The 16745-nt window shown below is 40.2% G+C and overlaps 1 protein-coding gene across 1 annotated transcript in view; it reads right to left on the reverse strand.

Moving 5' to 3' along the window:
• The window catches only part of LOC134534610 (uncharacterized), a 119691-nt gene that overhangs the window by 66773 nt on the left and 36173 nt on the right, over positions 1-16745 (reverse strand). The window contains 1 exon segment of the mRNA XM_063373093.1: positions 9697-9885. Within this exon segment, the coding sequence (XP_063229163.1) occupies positions 9697-9885 (189 nt within the window).

A 16745-nucleotide genomic window follows, 5' to 3' on the forward strand; every position in this document is an offset into this window, starting at 1 on the left:
CGCCGAACGTACAGTAACGCCGAATACCATAACGCCGAATGCCAAAATTGACCGCAACGCCGACAGCTAGAAAACTGCTGTGTACCACAACGCCGAAATACAGTAACGCCGACAAATGTTGCTGCGTGGGGGGGGGGGGGGGGGAGGGGGGGGGGGGGGCACAGGAGCAAATTGAAAAACAAATGAATGAATTTATGGGCTAACCTTACCTAACCTAACCTTTATGGCAGTCCTGCAATGAAATTTTTCGGGGTTAATGTATTTCGGCGTTGTGGTACACAGCAGTTTTCTAGCTGTCGGCGTTGTGGTCAATTTGGCATTCGGCGTTATGGTTTTCAGCGTTATTGTACGTTCGGCGTTGTGGTGCGTCCCCGGCCGGCGTCAACCCCCCCCCCCCCCCCCCCCCCCCTCTTTCCACATGTGTAAACATCTGGTTCTCTCGGCGTACACGGCATTCGGTAGTGAGTATCTCGAGAAAAGAAAGGAACGGAAGTCGATTGGAACGGAAATGTTTGAAACACGATTATCCCATCTGTGGAAGTCACAGAAATCTAGAAAAGATGGAGGACCCGCGAGAACATCGCAGAATTCACTCCACACGTGGGTATTTAAAAAATAAAACCATATAATAGTACAACTATGACTCTAGACATAAAAATAATAAATAATGAAAACTTTAAAAGGAAAAATACGTTAGAATCCTGACATTACGATATTGACAACCCTTAGTTAACACTGGAATAATATATAGCCAAGCGTTCATCATACTGCAGAGACACAACACATTGTTAACCTACAATATATTCGATGCCATGTTGAATAAAAGAATTTCGTGTTAATTTTAAATGTTTAAATTAGCTCAATAAGGTTAAGGTTTGTTTTTAGGAAGAACGTACATAGGCCTTCTCCAAGATGTGAAAATAACAAAGGTTGAAAGACAAAAAAAAATAATCATAACTTGTTTAGTACATATGCTATCTAATTTGTTTGGCTGGATTTTTTTTTTTTTTTTTTTTTTGATGAAACGAACTATTACCATAAAACAGGAGTTGAAATAAATAAAAACTATACTACTATCAAATTCGTTCGTATATGTTTCAAAAAATATTCTATTATCTTAAACCTTGGTCCAAAGCAAATTTTCAAACGGCTACGTACAAGTGCGTGGGGTGAAAACCCGTGTTTAAAATATAAAAAAAAATCATAACTACATTAGCAGGTATAATATGAAATTTATTCTTAGCTGTTCAATGATGGATGCATTGAGTTAAAAACAATTCGAAACATTTTTGCTGCATGGAATATGAGAAACAGTTTTATCGATCATTTTGGAATTTTGGACAAAACATGGGATGTCATATACACCAAGTTCTTAAATTTTTCCATAAGTTTCCATAACGTTTCCAGAAAAAATTGATACTTCGAAATCTACTTACGCCTGTAGTCTTCGCCAAAAGAGATTTTTTTTAAATTGTATTTTATTGTCCTACGCAGAACTTAGCGTTGTGTGTGTGTGTGTGTGTGTGCGGCTAGAAGAATTTGTCACGCCATGGTCCGTATTCGGATACTGGCGTTCGAACAGCCGTGCGACACCCAGGAACATTATCGCATCCGAACAGCAACGGCTACGTGACAGACACGTTTAAAAAGCCGGTCCACACGCAACGTTTTCAGCAACGATTTACCTGCGCAGGTCACATCGTTGAAGACAAGACGTAGCGTGTAGACAGGAAAACTGCGCAGTTTTGTGAACTGCGCGGAGACGGAACACGAAGGAAAACTGTGGCCAAGAGCATTTATTTATGTCCGCGCAGTTTAGTCGACCTGCACAGACTTGTCGTAGCGTGTGGACACTTCCTCCGTCTTCTTCGAACACGGGGCTCAGTTCTCCCTAGGTATTTGTGCCGGAACAGTGTAATCTGTTCAACGATGACCGATTTGCGACAGTGTTCACGTGAATTTCTAACAGTGTTCGTTGGTCTGTACAAGTTCTTTCCGTGTTTGTGGCGGGTCAAAACAAAAGAATATAGCGATAGGGACAAAAAAAAAGTCAAGCGTATGAAGCACGTGTTCAAAAATACAAAGAGGTTGACATCGCGGCTAACAGAGATAAAATCACAAAAAAAATAATAATAATTCTTTGAGGTCGGTATACCGGAAAGAATTGGCCAAAGTAAGGATTTCTCGCAACTGATAGGATAAAACTTGGCTGCAAACTGTGTTGTGTGGACACGGCTAAACTGCAACCTTTAGTTTGCACAGTTTTGCCTGCGCAGTAAAAACTGTGTTCAAAACGTTGCGTGTGGACCGGCCTTACCAGCTGAGGAACCTCAGCGGTGGCGGGACGGTGCACACACCCAGTTGTCGCCGAGCAGCCAACCAGAGCGCGCCTCACGCTCAGATCGCAGCACACGGAGTCCTGTGACTTGATGTAAGCCTTTGGACATACGCCATTGCTAAGCACATGTATGTCTGTAGAAGAAAACTACAAAAAACCAAAAAGACAAAAACAAAAAACACAAATTAAGCAAAAAATTGCTGTTGTCAATAGGATATAAACACCACATAATATTCCATAACAGGAATATGGTCAACAAACAAAGAAAAACAAAGAAAAATGGACTAACAGACCGAAAAAAAAAACCACAAATGATGACAGCACAAAAATATTGAACCCAAAAAAATTCAGCACAACAGTTGAAACGAGACAAAAACACGACAAAACGAAAGGACGAAACAAACAAAATAGTTTTCCAAGAGCTTACATCAAGTCATGCACTCCCATTGCACAAATCTTTCAAAGATGGAGTCCTGTGTTGCCAGATTGATATTACTCGGCTTGTTAACATAAATAATAAAAAAATAAACTTATTTTGTATAGTATCATTAATTAAAAACGTTTTAATATATATGTTTTTAATTTACTATTTTATGATCTATCTTTTACAATTGTAGTCATTATGAACGAAAAACGAATTATTTCAAAACTCAAATATTTTAACACTTAATAAATGTAAACATTTTGGTTGACGAAAACGGTTGAAATGAAGATGGCGTCTCTCAGATACGTCTCCTTAGATATTAAAAAAAAATTAATAATATCATATTACATATGATATTGATGAAATACAAGTAAATGCATTTACTTCCAAAATTTACATTCTAAGAAAAAAAAAAGCTTCACAAACTTTTAAACAATCTTCTTTACGTTAAAAAGTTGTGTCTGAGACGTCGGTGCTCTATGGCGCATGCCTGGCAACAAGGACCGCTCTGCCCGGGAAGGAGAGAGTCAGCGGCCATCAGAATGCACGCCGTGAAGGATGAGACAGGCAACAGCAGCTGCGACACCGCGTGTAGCTTGAGCGTAACCGTTATGAGAGCCTGGCAACTGGCGGGGGATAACACGACCAGGAGCCACGCCTGAGAAAGTTCAGGCACAGTTTTTGACGTGACAACGTGTAATAAATCGATGAACGCCGGCTGCACGCACGAAAAAGTGTCCCGTTACTCTGTGTTCCGTTGCGCCGCATCTATCTCTCTTCCACTCGATTGGAACAACCATCGATTTGACTTTTTCGAGGCACATTAAACTTGAAACTCCCATTCGTTTCCTACTTTTCCTATCATCGTCCTATCCTTAACAGAATAACACAGATTGGAAGAAGTTAAATAGCAAACATGTATAAAAGTTATAGTTAAAATAATCTCTTCGTTAAAGTAATAAACATATTTGAATTAATGAGTGCAAATAAAAGTAAATTTATCAATTATTGTAGATTTTATTTCACTCCTTCTTTGTATCCATACAAAATAGTGATAATTCAATAAAAATGATTAAATTATATTCATAAAAGTATGCAATCATTTCATCAATGTTTTGTTATCACGTTGTCACGTTAAACTATCGTCCGTAAACCGACTTTACAGACAACCAATTTTTTTTTTTAGTTTTGAAGAGAAACTTCTTTGCTGAGGGGGCTACGATTTTTGAGCGTAAAGGGGCCCGCCTACCTGGGCACACTTACGGTGTGCAGAGCTTCAGGAAAAACAACGCGATTTCAAAACTACTCAAGATATCCGAGTGGGGCCTATTTACGAATAGCATTTAAGAGTTCGCTGAGGGCCTTAAGTACTTTTAATTTCGGATTAAGTTTTTAAACTGTATTTTTAGAAGCGTTAAAATGCCTAAAACGCGTGTTTTCAGAGTAATTTTTAGGCATAAAACAATCAGTACAGATTCTTGAAAGCACTTAAGGGGCTTGCATAACACCTTTATCTTCATTTATCGGCCGTATAATGTTACGGTCACCGCTCAAATTTCACTGTTATCCTGTGACGACGAGGAGAATGCGCGCCAGTTCAGAGCCTTGCGCTTAGAGGCGACACTGCGCTAGAAGCACCAGCGAGCGTCGCGCTTATTATCCCGCCTCACTTCTCACTAACACACATACACCCCTGACGAGGCGGGCCCCTTAAGATAATTATTCTGATCCACTGAGGGGAAAAGTCAGGTACGTGGTGGGGGAACCGGTAGAGGAGGAGAGCGCGTCAGCGGCGACGCCACTCCAACGCATGCTCCCTGTGGTCATTGTTAAGAAAACAAAAATAATTCTATAAATAAAGTTTAGTTTCAACTTACAAAAATATTTACCATAATACCTGTATTTTCAGGTTAAATTACATTGTAAAAAGAGTATGGATAAGAAATAACCACGCAGTTATAATGTAGCACGTGACTGTGTCTGATCCTGGGTCCAGGACCCGTTATAGAATGTGGGGTCCATGAAATTACCACTCCGCACGTCATGTGACGTCATGTGACAGCGAGAACACAGCGTGTCCATAGAAGAATGTCTCCACTGTCGTGGAGCGTTGGTTCAAAGTCACAGTCAAAGAGTAACTGAAAAACAGTTTTAGACAAGCGCATGCGCGAGTGCTGCTCTGTTGTTTTCTCGCTTGCAGCGCCATCTTCCGCAAAATGGCGACTGGTGAGCGTAAAGCGTTTTGTGTTCCATCTGTAATTTAAGTACAACGTTCGTTTCGTTCAAACCTTAATAATTGTGATCCCCCATGTGGGTAAAAACATCCATAGGTAATCCGGGACGACAGACCTCTTTTTTCGCTGGCCTCCGCCAATGCATTTTCTTTTTCTTTTTGGTGCTTTATAAAAGATTATGACTACGTTCCGCCGCTACCTGATGATTTTCCTTAGTTGAGGGACACAATTGAAGGGGCTATTTCATCTATTACTCCGGACGTGTTAACCAAAGTGTGGGAAGAATTGAACTTTTAAGTTGGCTGTGTGCCGTATAACTAAAGGTGCACACGCTGAACACTGGAAAGAAAAAGAAAAACTACGTTAGTTCCCCTTCAATTAGATGTATGATTAGTTGTAAATAGTGATTTGGTAACACTGAATTCGATGTTGTGTTGGAATGAAGTCTCCACCTTGTCTATGGTTTTTTTTGTGTGAAAGTGCACTGTCTTTGCCGCACACAGCCGTAGCCTATCTATGAGTCGTGATGTCACAAGATGTCAGTTTATTCCTACCCGCTAACATGAAAGTTAAGCTTCTTCATGTCCTTAAATGTTCGTGTGTTTAACGTCTCGTGACCATACACGGTCACAATAGTCTAAATTAAACTGTTGTAGTAGACCCCTGCAACTGGGACATTATTTTATGGACATTCTGTATTTTCCATGCACGTGGATGCAACAGGATGTGGCAACACTGCGACGCCCGACCACTGCGCGCCATCTGTGCGCGGACAGAACATCTCAACACGTCACCAACTCTATTACTCTTAACTGTAAAACAGTAGAAAGAATTTCTAACCCCGGATTTTTAATAATTCATATTTATCATGAGAACAAAAAAGAAAAGTCTGTAATTTTATTTAAACGTGTTACTTTATTCCACTGTACGGAAGTTTAGCAAGCGTAAATATGTTGTAGGTATATAATAAAAATAACAACATCTTTGCGAATATGTCCGTCGAAAACGCTAGACAAAACGCAAGAAAGTTGGAATGTGAACAATACTTGCGTTGCGTTATTGCGCCTTGCGTAGTTTATAAACCGGTACTCTAAACTGTGGATGATGAACATTTCAAATATTGCGTTATTGCGTAGTTTATAAACCAGCCGTTACGTTTATTGCGTAGTTTATAAGCCCGGCCTTAAGACCCTGCCCCACTGCGGAATAAAGTTATAGGGTTTGACGTCACCGAGAAAAACGTCCCTATCCCAGTCAAGTTTGTTTGACAAGTTGGATGGCTTGAGTTTCCATCAAATATTTCACATGGAAAACGGAAATGACATCATTTCCTTCACAACAGTTCTTATAATGGCGAAGAGCACATGCTACAAAAGTTATATAACAGAAATATTGTTTAATATGAATGTTGAATGCGAAAAAATTAAATTGTTTCTTTAACTCTAAAATAAAATCACTGAAAATTATTATTTCATTATGAAACTAATATTATTATGATTTAAATGGATATGTGTTCAAAAAAAAAGGCACAAATATTCCATCCAACAATATGATTCATTATTTAATTTCAAAATTTGAGATAAAAAATGAAAAGTTTGAGATAGCTCTGAACAAAAATAAAATGTGATAGTGAGACGTGATTTAAAAAATTAATTTGAGGTTATCTGTCAAAATTTACATGATGGAGAAAATCGGAAGACATTCTCCGTCCAATACTGCCTCTCCAACTCTGTCGTCAAGGGGGCGACTGAAATGCTGCCCCTTGGAAAGGCAGCCCTTCAGGATTTTTCTGACAGTAGTGTTTTTGAAAGGTTGTCTGAAGTTTTTCCCCTTGGATGGGCAGCCCTTCAGGATTTTTCTGACAGTGGTTAGTTTGTACAGTGACCTAACCTAACATAACCTAACCTAACCTAAACTAACCACTGTCAGAAAAATCCTGAAGGGCTGCCCATCCAAGGGGCAACAATTCAGACAACCTTTCAAAAACATTACTGTCAGAAAAATCCTGATGGGCTGCCCTTCCAAGGGGCAAGTTTTCAGGATTATTTAAAAACTTAAAGAAACATGTTTTCAGAAATTGGATGGGCTGCCCTTCCAGTCGCTGTACAAACAACCCATTGCCAGAAAAATCCTGAAGGGCTGCCCTTCCAAGCGGCAACAATTCAGCTCCCCCTCGTCAAGCGCTGGCAGGCGCGGCAGTTTCGCTTCTGGCTGTCGGCTGTTCTGCGGCCCGCCCCGCCGGAAACGGAAGGGGGGGGGGAAACGGCTGCTGTAGCCTGCACGATCCGCGGCGTTGCGACACGCGTTGCACAGTCGCCGCGCGGTTATTATTTCCCTTTTTATTTCCATCTCTGTCCGGCGTCGGCGCGAACCACTTTCACTCCCCCCCTCTCTTCCTTTGGTAGGCGAGAACTGAGTCACCAGCCACGCTTGATTTCCAGCATCAACTTCGTTCATCTTGGCAGCTACATGTGACAAACACCGCCTCCAACCACAGATAAAAAGGTTTGTTTGAATCAAACAAATAATTGGTTTATATATGGCGAAACACATATTTACTTGGTGGAACAAAATATTTTGTTAGCTTAACCAAACTAGGTAAGGTAACAAAAATAATTTGTTACACCTAACCAAATACACATTTGAGTTGACAAAATCATTTTGTTGGGTCAACAGAATCTTTCCTACTACCAAATATTTGTTTGAATTATCAAAATATATTTATTTCGCCATATATAAACAAATATTTTGTTGAGGCAAACAAACATTTCTCTCAGTGAAGCATCAGGTATTTTGGAAGTAACTGCGTATTCATTAGCTTCGATACCTTCGTACGCTCTAGTGACGAAACGATAGTTTGTAACGATTTCAGACATCGAGAATGACACCACAGAACAACTTAGAATTCGAATCGGTCGGTTAACATTAGAATAAGAACCTAGCAGGCACCCGTCTTCACAAAAGTATACGTGTTGGTTGATAGTGGGGAGATATAACTACTTTTTCACTTAGTAGAACATAAGTACTTTATTAATAAAGGCATCTGTTTCCAAAGGATGATTTGACTGTTAGACTTTTGCCCGGATACGTACCTAATTCGTTGAAATTTGCCCAGCATGGCTAATAATAATAAAAAAAAAACAAGTAATCCCAAGTTTTGTAAAGTAAAAATTACACTTGGTACCTTTCCCCTTAAAAGTAAAGGGACGCAAGACAACTTAAACAAAGAGGAGAGGGCGTACGCATACGTAGGTTCACACACAATTTATTGTACAACTTTCAATCCAATAAAACAAGACCGCGACAACTATTTTAATCTGAAATTTCAGGCTTCCGCATACGCTTGCCTCCATTATGGCACCAGGCCCGTTAACATAAATTCAATTTTAGCGAAAACAATATTTGAGAGGAATAACAAATTGCAAGGGACTGAATGTCAAGGCAGGCAAGAGCCTTAATGGTGTCGGTGTCTGACGACCGCAGTTGCGTTCGTCCTGGTACTCTCTATACTCAGCAGGTACCAGGTACACGACCTCGCAAACAAAACTCCACGTTTTACTATTTCTTACTATTGACTATAGAAAACCTAATTATTAGGGGCATGCATATTTCGCGAAAAGATTCCGCGACTAGCTGAAAGTTAAAACACTGTAGCATCATCTGTGTTTCGTGGTTGGGTGAGTTTATTTCAGTTCCACGTCGATTGCTACAACCCCAATCACAGTATTTCATTTCGAGAACAAATGCATTCTGAGTGACTCGTCAAAAAATAAGGTCACGACTTCTCTCGCAGACGGCCGCCAATCACAAGGAAGAAACCGCTGGTGCGGGTAAACCTAGTTGCAGTCCAAGAGGCGTTCATATTTATTCGCGAAAAAGGCCTACCCCTACTAATTAGTGAAACAATATTTAGGAAAATTTTATACCCCAAAAAAATGTTATTTTGTATCATAATAGAAAACAGCTATGCCAAATAGCTATACGGGCTATTAACAGATTAACATTAAATTCCACTCTAATCTGAGAGCAAAACTAGAATATTTACATTACTATTTAACATATATACACGGAATATTATACAGTATTGATTATTTACAAATTTATAGACGTTCATATGGAAAATTAAGTTACTAAAATTGCAAAACGTCTAGTGACTGAAGGCCGGCCCAAAAATGCGCCGAGATATGTCTTTACGAGGTTGTGAACAGTACACCCCCCGCCGGCTGAAGCGGCTCCAATCCCAGTCGCACTCGCCTCCGAACACTGCAGCCAAGTCCCGAGTGGGTCGTTACCACATAACGCCGAAATTCCATAACGCCGAAAGTCAAAATTGACCACGACGCCGACAGCTAGAAAACTGCTGTGCACCACAACGCCGAAATAACAACTGAATGAATTTGTGTGTGTTTCTTAAATGTACCTTAACGCCGAAATACCACAATCAAACCTAACCTTACCTAACCTAACCTAGCGTAATATAACCTAACCTAACTTAACCCAGCCTATCCTAGCCTAACCTAACCTAGCCTAACCTAACCTAGTCTAACTTAGTCTAACATAACCTAGTCTAACCTAACCTAACATTTGTGGCAGTCCTGCAATGACATTTTTCTGCGTTAGTGTATTTCGGCGTTGTGGTAATTCGGCGTTGTGGTAATTCGGCGTTGTGGTAATTCGGCGTTGTGGTGCGTCCCCGCGACGAGTTGCTCCTCGGGGTTGCGGTCGTCCTGTCCCGGGGCGCCGCCCTCGACTCGAAGCCTCGTCCTCGCGAGGGGCTGGCTCCCGGGACAGGACCTCGTCTCCCGGGCACGAACTCTCTGACGGCGGCCTCGACTTCTCTGTCTGTATTCCCCCATTCATCCCCCTCCATGAGCAGGATTCCAACACGTCTAGGACGCAATAATTATGCCCTTGCATCTCGGCACCGGTTTTCCCTGTGCCTGTGCAGGTTTAAAACCTGGGCCAAACTTAGCATAGTTTAGTTGAGAGAGGAGTTTAGTCGTGGATTTAATCGCTGCCGTGGCTGGCCAATCCCCCCCTCCTAGCACACGATGCGCATGCGACCCTCTCCCTGCATGGCTGATCCCAGCACGACTAGGCGTCTAGGCTTCGGCCTGAGACTCACCTAGATCCCTCCCTGACCCGGACAACTCCTTCAAATACACTTAGTTTTTTTTTTAGTTAGGTTATGGAAAAAGAAAAGGGGGCCCACGTCAGGCTAACTCGTTCGTGGGAAGCTGGCGGGTAATCGAACGGTGGCCGGAACAGCAGGAAAAATACAAAAAAAAAATGTCTGCCACTGACAAGCGTAGCCCGTGGGTGCGCGTGTACGTGACGTCAATGAAGTTGATAATCAAGGGGGGGGGGGAGATCGCTAGGGGATGACAGCTGCAGAGCGTGTGCAAACACTTCTAGGCAGGGGGGAAGGGGTATCACACGGCCACTGTGCACCTGGCGCGATGACTCAGCCGCCTCGAGCGAGTCTGTGTGCCAGACAAGCCAGGGACCCATTCTGTGCTTCTAAATAAAAAAATTGGTTGTCTGTAAAGTCGTTTTACGGACATTAGTTTAACGTGACAACGTCATAACAAAACATTGATGAAATGATTGCATACTTTTATGAATACAATTTAATAATTTTTATTGAATTATCAGTATTTTGTATGGATACAAAGAAGGAGTGAAATGAAATCTACAATTTAATTGATAAATTTACTTTTATTTGCACTCATTAATTCAAACATGTTTATTATTTTAACGAAGAGATTATTTTAACTATAACTTTTATACATGTTTGCTATTTAACTTCTTCCAATCTGTGTTATTCTCTTAAGGATAGGACGATGATAGGAAAAGTAGGAAACGAATGGGAGTGTTTCAAGTTTAATGTGCCTCGAAAAAGTCAAATCTATGGTTGTTACAATCGAGTGGAAGAGAGATAGATGCGGCGCAAGCGTACAATGTGCGTAACGGGACACAGCGTAACGGGACGATGTGCGTAACGGGACACTTTAGTGCGTGCAGCCGGCGTTCATCGATTTATTAGACGTTGATACGTCAAAAGAAATTATTAAATTACATTCAATTTCTTGTCCGAGTTTTATATAATCAGTGTTTTTTTTCCCCTTCAGTTACCGATGTTAGAAGTTACAAATCTCTGGCGAGTAACAAAGACTGGGTCACATTTTTTGTACATTTTTATGTAAATGATCATTAATATTGTTACTGTTATTATATTATAACATATAAAATACAAATATAGTGTATATAGTAAAAAACCGCAAAGTTTTCATGTTATGGAACTGGTTTAGATCAAATCATCTCAAAAACCAATTTTTCTCGTGTATTGATTTCTGGAAAATTACGAGTAAACTAATGGGTTTTGTGCTAGAATTAAGGTTTACATGTTTTCTACAACTTCATTCCTCAACAATTTTCCTCTTAGGATCATTAAGTTTTTTGGTAGTCTGGGTTTTCCACGATAGACAAAAAGTTTTCAAACACCGTGCGGCAGTAGTTTCTCATCGGACTAAAACCGGTCGAATCGTCTCCACTGGTCTCGCAACTGGGGACGAACATGATCTTTAATATGATTTTTTTTTTTGGTTAAGTTCTCCAACACTCTTGTCCCCCCCCCCCCCCCCCCCTTCCTGCGACGCCCCCTTGCCACCGACGCATCGCCCGGATGACGCAACGGAAACGGGCGCGCGTCCTTTTCTCCGTGACGCAATCAATCGGCTCTGCGCGGGTCGCTTTCTAGGCCTGCGTCCACACGTCCGCGAGGACTCGACACGGCTCTTACCGCAGACACTCCCTGCAGACACCCGTCGGGTCGTTACCACAACGCCGAAATACCACAACGCCGAAATACCACAACGCCGAAATACACTAACGCCAAAAAATGTAATTGCAGGACTGCTACAAAGGTTAGGTTAGACTAGGTTAGGTTAGACTAGGTTAGGTTATACTAGGTTAGGTTAGACTAGGTTAGGTTAGGCTAGGATAGGCTAGATTAAGTTAGGTTAGGTTATATTACGCTAGGTTAGGTTAGGTTTGATTGTGGTATTTCGGCGTTAAGGTACATTAAAGAAACTCACAAATTCATTCAGTTGTTATTTCGGCGTTGTTGTACACAGTAGTTTTCTAGCTGTCGGCGTTGTGGTAACGACCCACACCCGTCGATGGCGCTGGTTGGCATCCCACCCAGGTGTTCCAACTGTGGCAGCTGGAGGACAGGCGAGCTCACAGCGGCTGTCGAAGGAGGAGGAATAGAAGCAGGGTATATCTTCCCTTCCCCCCCCCCCCCCTCACACACACACACACACACTGAAGTTATGAAAACAAATGCACCCGCCAGAAATGTGTAACACGTAACCTCTGTGACGAGCAAATTCACGTGTTCTCATGTTGCAAAAAAAAAATTGTATTACGAAACTTGTGCACAACGTTCATCGTCGAATTCCTTAATATAATGCCGAGCGCAATAAATATACATGCAATTTTTTTTTCCAACTACATTTATTAACGCGAATCACACTTAGTTTCAGCACCTCTCGTTAGGATCGCTAGTCGACTATCGGAACATTTGATTTGTAGAAGCGAGATTTTAAACTATACAATGAAACGGAAACGATAAAAAAAAAACGAAAAATACTTTTAAAAAAAAGCACTGAGCCCAGGCTTAGGGTTTGATTTTCGACAAGGAATTTGATTTAAATACCACCCATCTTGTTAAAATTAGTTGTGAACTTTGGTTAGCGCCATCCACCACAGATGACAGCACCGTGCTTACGAATTTCCGTTCCAAGCGACTTCTCTGTTCCATTCGCGAATTTACTCCCGCCAAATGCCATATACCTAAGGCTAAGAGGTTACACATCAAAACTATATGCGATATCTCGGCGAAGGTTTGTTACAGTAAATATAATCACAAACCGTTAAGTGTCCAAACCCCTTGTTGCTGACGTCTTTGAAGACAAAAATGAATTTCTGTTACAAAATCCCTTCCCGAAATAAATTCATAAATCACGAGCAAAGCTAGTATTATTTCAGGATCAAACTGTTAGAAACAATTATGTTATAATTTTATCATACGTACTTTGCAGTTCATCTGAACGTGTCCTGTTTAATATTTTCACGTGCAGTTGAAGGCGTGAGTTCTAATCCCCGCGAAGACGACAATTGTATACTCCAAAAAATATTTCTGTTTCAAAACTACACGAAAGTTATATTCGTTGTACAGCTGGCGTTTGTCAAGCGAACATATAATATTCTAAAGTAAGTGCAAATCTAATCTTACAATTTTATAAATAGTTTTTCTTCATTAGAACACAAAAATAAATAAATAAAAAATCTGTAGTAAAATTTATTTTTTAAAAAGAATTACAAAAATAAAAAAATATTTGTCTTTTTTTAATGGAGCACCAAAAAATACGAATTTTATTTAACACTGAATATGTTACAGCCCACAACTAAGAATAATAATATTATAGAGCAATAACATACAAACACGTAATGCAATTACTTAAAAAAAACTTTAAATTTATTTTTTAACTCACGCCATGAATGCTTCCCAAAACGACTGCAGAAAATAAGCATGTGAAAATGACAAAAATAAATTGCAGTAAATGTGTGCCGATATCATCTTATTAAGAAGACTGCAAGTAGCGGCTCTACCACTCTGGTTCTGGGGTAGAGCGCCTGCCTTGTGACTTGTAGGACCCGGGTTCGCGCCCCGGCTCCTCCAAGGCGGATTGCCCAGATAAAATGGCGGCATTTTCTCTGGTAGGAATACAATCCCTTGTAACAAGTCAGGCTACCAAAGAAACGGTGGGTGGAACAGAAAAAAACCTTCCAGGTGGCTTCCAAATGGGGAGCCCGTTTCTTTTCCTGGGCTCCCCATGCGGTGGCCATTCCGGGGGTTTCTCCGGGGGAACGGAGTTTTGCAAAAAAAAAAAAATATTTTTTTTTTCCTTCAGTTTTTGTTTCACATAAATTATAGCATTTTAATGTTAATAATTGAGCTCAATCAAACAAAAATGTTAGATGGGTATCAGAGTTTGCCGAACACCAGAAGTATGTAACACAGTACTTAAATTCAGGCACATGTACACAACGTAACGTTATAGTAATCACAGAGAAAAAGTGCACGTATGATTCCAGCAAGCTTGGAGCCTCTACTCTATGTACTTCACCAGGATTTAGTAAAACGTGTGTTCTTGGGCTTGGGCTTCGAATACCTTCTTGAAGAATGGCAGCCATTTTTTTTTGCGGTGACAAAGTCTAATAAATCGATGAACGCCGGCTGCACGCACGAAAAAGTGTCCCGTAACGCACATTGTCCCACTACGATGTGTCCCGTTACGCTCATTGTACGCTTGCGCCGCATCTCTCTTCTACTCGATTGGAACAACCATCGATTTGACTTTTCAATCATATTTTCGTCGTTTTAATTATTAATATTATGTCATTTAACGATCTTCCACCGATTTTCTGCACAATCGGTACGGTTATTTAAAAGTAATGTTGAATATTCAAATACGTTTCAAAACTTCCACAACACAAAACAAAATTTTCTATATATATAACATCTGAAACAATTATTTCCAACACGGCCTCGTGGCCGTGCGATTAGCATCGCTGACTACCAATTCAAAAGTTAACGGATCGAATCCAGGCCACTGCAATTTTTTTTTGTACTTGTACACTTCAAAAGTAATAAATATATTTGAATTAATGAATGCAAATAAAAGTAAATTTATTAATTAAATTGTAGATTTCATTTCACTCCTTCTTTGTATCCATACAAAATAGTGGTAATTCAATAAAAATGATTCAATTTTATTCATAAAAGTATTCAGAGGGAGATTTTGTCATACAAAAGATAGAAAAATTAAAAAAAATTTCTTTCCTCAAAGAATATAATATTTTTAATGCCTAAATGGTTTGGTTGCAAAAACCTATTACGGCTCAGTCTCAGGCCGAATATGATATTTCATATTCTACTGGATCAATAATTTCATCAATGTTTTGTTATGACGTCACGTTACACTATCGTCCGTAAACCGACTTTACAGACAAACAATATTTACTAGACTCTATTGATTTGGCTACACTGGGTATTATTCTTTCTGATGTCAGTTGTTTGAGTTTAAATTTGTTCGTCTAATATTTTGTAAGAAGTAATATGATTTCAGATATTATAAAATCTACATTAAGTAATGTTAAGTGCTGTAAATAACTTCATAATCCCATAGATGTAACTGACATACCTGTAGTCTTGCAGGGCACTCGTGGATATTCAAACGTGGTGCAAGGAAGCGAGTGGTTTGGGGGAGTGGGGGGTGAGGTTTCCCTCTCTACTCCCTTGCCACGTCACCTTGATCGAGCTCACTTCATTTGATTGGCATCTCACGTTCGCCGGACCCGCTTAGCTGCATAGTTACAGATGTCACGACTATAATAAAGAAAATAAGTGATTTTCTGATAAAAAAAGTGGGTTGTCTGTAAAGTCGATTTACGGACGATAATTTTACGCGATAACGTAATAAGAAAACATTGATGAAAAATTGCATACTTTTTAATTTTTAAATATTATTTACAGTTTTTTGAAATTTAATTTAAATAATTTGTTTAAATATAATCACGAACAATTAGTTAAAAAAAAAAAAGCCCGCTTTAACCTGTTTGATATTATAGAATATTTTCTCGCACGGTGGTTGGCCGGTTCTTGCACGCTCGGCTCAGGCGGAACGTCAGAATTTTTCGTGCGTGCAGCCGGCGTTTATCGATTTATAAGACGTTATCACGTCAAAAATATATTTGGGAATGAATAGATCATCGTATGAATGCAAAACGAAGTACAAATAAAAATAAGTAACTAGATCAGTAGTTTTATTTTGTGTGCACGTAATTAGTTTGTGTGCGTGGCGATAAGAAAACCTTCACATCAAGGGACGGTAGTAGCTGTACCAGTGGTGACGTCATGCGCAGGGAGGTCTAGTTTTGGGGGCCGGACGAGTCCACCTGCCCTTCTTCCCGCCACTTCACGTCCCTGTCTCGCGGCGACACCGTGAAACGAAGTCACGCTGCGCGCGTGAGGCAGCTGAACGTGCGTCGTGGGAACTCAGGCCGTGTTCCGAGTGGCACTTCTCCAATAAAACAAAACAAAACCGGTGAGACCACTAATTTTCGTAGGAAATAGAATTATCTTAAAAAAAAAAAAAAACGAATTTCGTATATGCAAAAATAACCACAGCCATATGTTGTACAAAGATTCAACAACTTTCTTATAGTGTTACAAATTATTTCTTGGAAACTGGTTTCCAAAGGAATCTTTTGTAAAAGTACAGAAGTTTTTTTTTCTGTATGCGCTGTCGGGAATTTTTAGTTCGCTCAAGAGTCCATCGTTCCTGTCGGTTTTAATTTTTGTGTTTTTCCCTCCTTGTTTTCTAGTGAGTCACAATATTTTTTTTTTTAAGAAAAAAAGATATCTGGCTTACGGACGCAAAGTGATATCAGAGAATTTTTGAAAACAGGAACGCTCAATTTAATTTCGTTTTTTCTGCAAGGGCAGCAATTCATTACGCGTTGTTTTGTACGTGTGTAAATTAATTAATTTTTTTTTCTTCTTTGGTATCCCTGTTGAAACAATGCTGAGGTTGGATGATCCGGCAGCTGTGGTTTGTCCTCCTTGCCGGAGGGCGTCGCCCTGCACACCCAACCTCGCCCAACCTCGCCCAACCTCGCT

This window comes from Bacillus rossius, chromosome 7 (assembly GCF_032445375.1).
Source record: "Bacillus rossius redtenbacheri isolate Brsri chromosome 7, Brsri_v3, whole genome shotgun sequence".
Classification (NCBI taxonomy): Eukaryota; Metazoa; Arthropoda; class Insecta; order Phasmatodea; family Bacillidae; genus Bacillus; species Bacillus rossius.